This window comes from Eucalyptus grandis, chromosome 5 (assembly GCF_016545825.1).
Source record: "Eucalyptus grandis isolate ANBG69807.140 chromosome 5, ASM1654582v1, whole genome shotgun sequence".
NCBI classification, from domain to species: Eukaryota; Viridiplantae; Streptophyta; class Magnoliopsida; order Myrtales; family Myrtaceae; genus Eucalyptus; species Eucalyptus grandis.
Genome location: NC_052616.1, coordinates 2,651,604 through 2,659,726, shown reverse-complemented (window position 1 = coordinate 2,659,726; position 8,123 = coordinate 2,651,604). Strand labels below are relative to the sequence as shown.

Below are 8,123 nucleotides of genomic sequence, written 5' to 3'. Positions count from 1 at the left end.
CTCTTCCTAACTGGATCATCCGTGATGAAACATCTTGCCGTTAACCTTAGACAGTACTGTCCGTGCTCATTTTCGCTTCAGGGTTTCACCGTTTTGCTTCAGGTACCCTCGAATTTTTTAAAGAAAGACTATCTCATAATCGTCATGGAAACGCATAAACCATAATTGGAAGATTTTAAGGTGTTTAGCTAGTTTGTTCTAATAGATCTAGCTTTTTGTTCAACATGGAAGTATCATGTATAATTCATATCGATGGTTTCGTCAAGCTTCAGCAGCAAAAAAACAGGGTGAGCAAAACCTGCTAAATGCTCAACAAAAAGCAGCTAATGTTTGTCCAATCTAGAAGTCCCCAATTACAGCATAAACAGCTTATGTTTGTCCAAAGACAATTTTCATCTCAGGTCAAACAGCTGGAAAGTCTTTCTAGATCAACTTCTTGATCTGTGAAAGGATTGAATCAAAATTTACCCAGCGTAGACAACAAAGCACTCCATATACAATAGATGAATGCATTCTGCGCAAGCTTATACAGCAAGAGAGGAAAAGCATAGCCCTTAAAGGATAGACAAGCCCATGCTACCTCTGTTAGCAACCATGCAGGAAACAAAGAGAGAGAGAAGCCATGTAACCTTGTCTTTCTTCTCCTTCGCCTCACTAAACATCAACTGACGTTACGGCGGTTACATATAAGCCGAACCAAAGTAAGAAGTTCCCTTTTCTATACATAGACCGACGCCTCGGCATTCTGATTATTATCATCACTCAGAAATAATCGATCCAAACTTCGCATAAACACATAATTGGTAAGACAAAAATCGACAAAATCAAGGACATATAAGTACGGGATCAAAAAGTCCCCTTCACAAATCATGCTGTCAATACGTTTGTGTCCGTCGATAATCATTGATGACGCTGTTTTCATTGTTGCTGTTGCTGGAGGTTAATCAACTTGTAGTACGGTCCGTCCCTGTTCTCTACGAGGGCAGAATGAGTCCCTTGCTCTATGATCTTCCCATTTTGTATGACGGAGATCTGGTCGGCATTCTTAATGGTTGATAGCCTATGCGCGACCATGATCGTTGTCCGGTTCCTCATCAGCCTATCTAGAGCCTGCTGCACGATACGCTCGGACTCCACGTCCAGAGCGCTAGTTGCTTCATCCAGAAGCAAGATCTCCGGGTTCTTCAGGATGGCCCGAGCGATGGCTACTCTTTGCTTCTGTCCGCCCGAGAGTTGCACTCCACGGTCGCCAACTTTTGTCGAATAGCCCTCAGGAAGGGAACTGATGAAGTTGTGAGCATTAGCAAGCTTAGCTGCTTCGAAGACTTCTCCCTCAGATGCTCCTTCTTTGCCATAGATGATGTTGTCGTAGATAGATGTGGCAAAGAGAGCTGGCTCTTGTTGGACAAGGCCAATGTGTTTCCGGAGGGATTTAAGTTTGAGTTTCTTGATGTCCTTGCCTGCGAAACATTGATTTTTGGACCTAATTAAGACAGTGCGCAATGCAGTTTCCTTTTCTCATTCAAGTTGAGAAAAGAAAAAGGGCTTTGAAGTAATCAGGAAATTTCCTTTGTAGCAGATAATGCAACAATGTGATGCTTTTGCAGATGGTAAGCGAATCAAAGTGGTCGATTTTGCTATCAGACTTACCATCAATCATCACTTCCCCAGCCATTGGATCATAAAACCGGAGTATAAGAGTGAGCACGGAGCTTTTACCAGACCCACTTTGCCCCACTAAAGCCATGTTCTTGCCCGATCGCACTTTCAGATCAAAATTCCTGAAAATGATCACGTCGGGCCTGGAGGGATAGCTAAAATGGACTCCCCTGAGCTCAACCATGCCCTCTACCGTGGTTAGCTCTTCCCCAACATCCCCCATCACCTCGGTCTTGCGGTCAAGGACTTCAAATACTGAGGCAACCATTTGATTCCCCTTGAGCAGGTCCGGGGCCATAGCTAAGGTCTCTCCCATAGCTAGAGCGGTTACGATCAACACCATGAATGATTTCATGACCGATTTGAAGCTGGCGAGTCCCTGCCCCATCAAAACAGAGCCATACCTGCATTTCAAAAAATGATTCAGCACCAATGTTTGCCTGGATTTTCATCACAAAATGCATGAAGTACCAATTCATCGATTTGAAGGTCTTGAAGCATGCAAATATGCATATTGTTACGTTTTTCATGACCCCTTTTACAAGTTCCGGCAAAGTCGAGAATGCCAAGCTAAGTTGCGTACCACAAGGCAAGACCGTATGATGAGAAAATGAAGAACTGGGAAATGCCGTAGAAGATGCCTGCAATCTGACCACGAGAGAATGAACGCTTGCAAGGCTCAACAAGCTCGCTTGCATAGAGATCGATCACCTTCTCTTCTGAGCAAAACGCAGCTATCGTGCGGATGTTACTCACGGCCTCACCAGCCAACATGTTGGCTCGTAGATATGCTTTGCTCAAGTTTCCACCGTAGCCTCGCATGAACATTTTCTGAAGGCAGATTAATCAAAACATTAGCAAGATTGTTTACTCTATGTTAAACTACTCATTACAGAAAGGAAAAGTTACCTCGCTGATGTGCCCGCTTATGATTAACGGATAGGTGGCTATGACAACGAGTGTTATCCTCCAGTTTAGGATGAAAGCAATGACGAAAGAACCAAGGACCAAGCCCATATTTTGCAAGAGGATCGTTGCACGATCTACAACCACGGTCCGCAACAAAGTTGCATCTGTTTCTAGCCGTGATGAAAGCATAGCACTTGTATTGTTCACATCATCAAACCAACCGATCTCATTCTTCAAAATGGCTGCAACAAAACTTTGCCAGAAACTTTAGCCTAAAATGTAGCTACAGATAGGAAAGTAACCAGCACTCTGTTTATAGCGTTTCATTCAACTGCAAAACGAGTTTTAGCATTTCATTTCATTTATGTATACGACAGATCTCTTAACATCGCAAGCAATCAAATTATTGAAATTCTCAATAACACGACTGATTATCCTCCATTATCAGAAGATCAGTTGTGTAGACATGGGTAAAATAGGCATTAAGAATAGTTTTGGTAGAATTACCTGCAAACATCCTTTCCCTGACTCGAAGAGTGAGCCGCTCTCCCATAATGCCAAAGCAACAATGCTCGATCGCATGAACAATGACGGTCAATACTGCGGCTCCACAAAACAGCAGAGAAATCTTCTTAACCTCGTGCTTCGTCGTCTCCCAACCCATGTAATAGGACACAAGAGCTTGGGAGACCCCGAGAGCGAAAAGAGGCATCTGGGCTCCAGCGATAAGAGCACAAATGGTGCCGAACATCCCGTAAATCCAATCGGGACCGACCATGGAGTACAATCTTCTGACGGAAACATGCGTTGGCTTTAGACCGTCGCCTGTATCAACACCAGCGTGACCAAGAGACTCTTTGTCTGAGTGAAAACTTGTGCCAAAGCTGGCCGTTGTCCGGGATAGTTCTCTTGAAAACTTGACGCTGAAATAAAGAATAATCAACTGACGAGTCTGACTTCATAACAAGAACTCTTCTGATAATTTTTGTATACTGCTAGAAGTAAATCATCACTTGAAAATGCCGATCGGTCAAAATAGTACCTGAGTGGTCGTCCCATTGTAGGACCTTGTGAAGGGTGCCGCTGCAAGTGAGCGGTCTCCTGGAGTTGAACCAGTGACGCATATGCGCTGTTTGCGTTTGAGATTAGTTCATCATGGTTCCCTGTTTCCACTATCTTTCCGTCCTGGACAACCGAGATCACATCTGCATTTCTTACGGTAGAAAGCCGATGTGCGATCACAACTGTGGTCCTCCCCACCATCGCACGATTGAGCGCCTCCTGCACGCTCTTCTCGGATTCGGCATCGAGCGCACTCGTGGCTTCATCCAGCAGAAGAATGGACGGATTCTTAACTATTGCCCGTGCAATAGCTATCCTCTGCTTCTGGCCACCCGATAGTTGTATTCCTCTCTCGCCGACCTGCGATGTCAGACCCTACTCAGTCCAATTTTATCCAAAGCAAGCATTAAACTTGGAAATAACTTGTGTGAATTGCAAACTTTTCAATTCTCAGCGAATAACTCAACATAAAACATTCATTCTATATTAGAAGACCATCACATTATCTACGGACTCTGCTTGCCTCAGCTTCTCTATATATACTAGAAATACCTGAGTTTCGAATCTCTCAGGCAGGTTGTTAATAAAAGAGAGAGCCTCTGACATTTTTGCGGCACGAGTGATCTCATCGAGGGTGGCCTTGTCTTTGCCGTAGAGTATGTTCTCCCTAATGCTTGTGGCAAACAAGGCAGGCTCCTGATTGACCAGCCCAATTTGCTGCCTCAGCCACTTGAGGTCGATGTCTTTGAGGTTGTATCCATCCAACAGGATCTCCCCGGCGAGTGGCTCATAGAAGCGCTCGATCAAAGAGATGACTGTGCTTTTCCCCGATCCACTTCCACCCACGATAGCCATAATCTTACCTGGAGCAATATTGAGGCAGAGCTTATTGAAGATGACCACGTCGGGACGAGACGGGTAGCTAAACATCACGTCCTTGAATTGTATGTGTCCTTCCACATTGCTCAGTTTTTGGCCAGTTTTTGAGCTGGTTTTGCTCATTGTGCTCCTCTCAATCATCTCAAAAATGGGATACGCAGCTGCTTTTGCACGGACAAATGCAGAAATATCCGGTGCGGCCTGGCCTAGTGACCTGGCAAGACACAGCATAAATGTAGGTGGCTTTTCGTCAATTTTGCAATGCCAGGATAAAGACCAACATTTGCTGATTAATCCCAGGCATCAGAACTTGGGAAGAAGACTTACAGTCCGGCTATGACGACATTGAGCATGGTTGTGAAGGAATCCCCACCATTGGCGATACCCTTATGAACGACGATGCTTGTAAACCAAACGAGAAGTGCCCACGAAAGGAAAAGCACGCAATGCATCGAGCCTAGTCCCAAGCCCTTCGCTAATCCTGCCTTCCTCCCGTAGTTGTAAGTATTGATAAGAGCACTCCTGTATGATCTCACTGCCCTCTCTTCTCCGGCAAATGCATGGACTGTTCTGACATTCCCAATCACCTGTTAATTTAAGCTGCTCCTGAGTTTCAAATGACTACAGCGCAGTTGTAAAAGAAGTACATACCCTTCATAAAAAAAAGAAAAAAGAAAAAAGAAAATGTCAATGTTAGGTGGATCACACTGACCTCCTCTGCTATTTCTCCAGCTTTTACATAGGATTTCCGTGCTCGGGCAATAAGACCCGTGGCAACATATGCATACAAGCCGCCTGCAATGGCAATCAGGGGTACGATAGACAGCGTCACAAGAGTGATTTGCCATACCCTGACGAACCCAATAATGAAGCCTCCCAGAAACCGGCTTATGTAGTGTATGAAGTTCCCCACCTGCATCCTCCACAAGGCACAGTGAATAACACAAACACATCGTACCCATTGCAACAATAATCAACACGTACTCTGGAAATTCCTGAGGAATTAATTGCTGTATGTCAAGATAAGAGCTCATCCTGATTACTGAGACTTTGACAAGTGCAATAGATCAGCTTGCTTGTCACCTAAAACCCGTTACTGGAAAAGTGATTCCTCCTAAGACTTCAACTATCCGCAAGCAAGCGGAGTTCTGGCAAATCTTGTTTTTTTTTTTTTTTTTTTTTTTTGGGTAAGATGGCAAATCTTGTTAGTGTTCAAAATATGCAACTAAATCCCATTTTCATGGACATGAATTTTTAACACCTCTATCTCACAAGAAAGCGGCATATCGTCAAGTACGTGGTTGGGTCCGTGATGGACCTCTAGTTTCTCTATATCCAAATTCTTGTGTCTCATACCTTATCATTTTCATTTCTTTCATGTTAACGACAGAAAACACGAGTTGGGCATTCAATATTGAACTGTTTCCAGCTGGCAAAGGTGCAAGTTAAAACCCTAGAAGCTAGAAGACGCAATTTCTCACCCAACCCCAACCGAATTATAAATGCTCCCAGGCAATGCATTTATGCCACCCCGTAAAGAACCCCTAAAGGAAGCAGACGCAGGAAGCAAAAATGTCAGACCAGCTCTTCCTGAATAATTTATTCCAACAGTAATTACAGTGGTTAATCAGTGTTGTCGTCCCTGCATGCACATCCGCGCGGTGTACTTACTGCCCCTCTTGACCCACAAAGTTTGCAGTTTTAGGGTATATGCTTTGCCAAATAATTCTGATTTTACCAAATCTAAGTAACCATCAAAACATTCAGACCTCTGTCGCTAATGCAACTTCTGTGGGAAAATGTTCGAGAATGCCCCCAAGTCAACTTGTATTCTTTAGGAATGCGAACGTTTCTATTCAAAGTTTTTTTTTTTTCTTTCTTGGTAAACAAGACCAAATCATATGTGACAAAAGATGTTTCGTTCACTAAATATCGGTCGGTGTGGACAGGTTAACTCGACACGTTTTGAATGTTTGGTCTCTTACTTGGTCCGGAAAAGATGGTGGTGGTGCTTGATGTTTTTGATTTGGGGTGAGTATGGACTCATCGAATTCAGAATTTTACTGGATTATGCCAGAGAAATGGACTTTTTGGGGGAAAAAATATTTAAGATGGTTGAAGTACCTTCTCAGAGAGAGCATCTTGAACAAGAATAATGTCGCTCGTGATTGCAGAAATGACCTCCCCAGTTGAAGCTTCCGTGTCGAAAATACTAATGTCTTGACTCAGCATCGACCTCAGATACGCCATTCTCATCTTCGCCGCTTGCCGCTCTCCAGTATGCATCCAGCATGCAACCTCTGCATAAACCACATCAAATTAACACACGTAATATGTACGCATAACCCCATGTTTCTTCTTTTTTTCATGAAGTATATGTAGTAAGCCGTTGAAGAGATATTGAATCACTTGGCCAATACCTATCCATGATGAAAATAGGATAGCCACACTGAGATATACAAAATCCAACGAGTACTGCGGAAAAACAGAAAGAAGATTCATAGAATAAAGTAATTGGTCAGTGAAGGATATGAGCAGAAGCGTCTGTACAATATATGCAGACTACAAAGAGAAGTAAAGACCAACCCTTTTCTTGATAAAGATTAAGAATTGCACCTCTTCCTTAATTAAAGCATTGAAAATCTAAAAATTTCCACTTAAGCACTTGTTAAAAAAAAAGAAGAAGGATCTTTGCCTTGCTATGAAAAGACTTGCGGAGAAGCTGTCACTTCAGTGCGAGAAAGCTCCCCACAATTGGTCAATTCATGATCTCAAACTGAACATTCATGGGTCATGAATACAGACTCTGGTTTTCATACCTTGGCAACTTTATGGGAAGCCTCTTTAGGGAAGAGATAGGCCATCCCGATGACGTTTATCAGCTTGCCGAAGAAGATGAAGAACACGGGGACGGAGACGCCATGGACGCACGCGCCGACCGACCCGACCGCCATGAGGACACAGTCGTAGAAGTCTGCGAACGAGAAGAGCTTCAGCAGGGACACTCGCTGCGGCTTCTTGCGCTCGGCCTTGTCTTCGCCCGTCCTCTTCTTCTTCACGTCGTCATCGTCGGGGACCTCGCCGCGGCCCCAAGCCGAGCCGTTCTGCCTCATCTCTTAGGCCACTCAAGTGGGCCGAACGAAAGAGCTAGAACTAGAAGAAGAAGAAGAAGAAGAAGAAGAAGAAGAAGAAGAAGAAGAAGAAGAAGAAGGTGGTGGTGGAGAAGAGAGGAGTGAAGTTAGAAGGAAGGAGAAGCGGAGGAGGGAGAATTATAAGAAGAGCGAGATGGTTAGGGAAAGGAGAGTTAGATGGGATCATTTAATGCAAGCTTTAAGTAAAAGCTTTGAGCGGTGCTTGGTTTGAACGCCCTATCCATTTTCCACATCACATGCACGAAGCGATAAGGCACGTATAGTTCGATGTTTGTCCTCGTCAAATTTGCATAATAAGTGAAGTGAACCATCAGTAGGTCTGGCCGGTTTACAAGACGCTGGAGCCCTTCTGCCACTCCGGACCGGTCGCGGTTGTCGGCAAGGAGGGTTTCATATTCCCCGACATCACGGTCCGTAGCCACATGCTCTAACCCTATGAGCTATATATATTCAGTCCCGTCT

At 44.2% G+C, this 8,123-nt stretch overlaps 1 protein-coding gene across 1 annotated transcript; it reads right to left on the bottom strand.

Annotated features, from left to right (window-relative positions):
* Positions 1 to 452: 452 nt before the first annotated feature.
* LOC104443530 (ABC transporter B family member 2) lies at positions 453 to 7,724 on the bottom strand. Its single transcript, XM_010056992.3, has 12 exons — positions 7,329 to 7,724; positions 6,930 to 6,984; positions 6,634 to 6,809; positions 5,222 to 5,422; positions 4,837 to 5,096; positions 4,183 to 4,723; positions 3,611 to 3,990; positions 3,076 to 3,491; positions 2,569 to 2,810; positions 2,243 to 2,490; positions 1,651 to 2,063; positions 453 to 1,460 (listed from the first exon to the last, which is right to left on the bottom strand). Exons 1-12 carry the CDS (start codon positions 7,620 to 7,622, stop codon positions 919 to 921), a joined length of 3,768 nt encoding a protein of 1,255 aa, XP_010055294.2. The 5' UTR covers positions 7,623 to 7,724; the 3' UTR covers positions 453 to 918.
* Between the last annotated feature and the right edge of the window lie 399 nt (positions 7,725 to 8,123).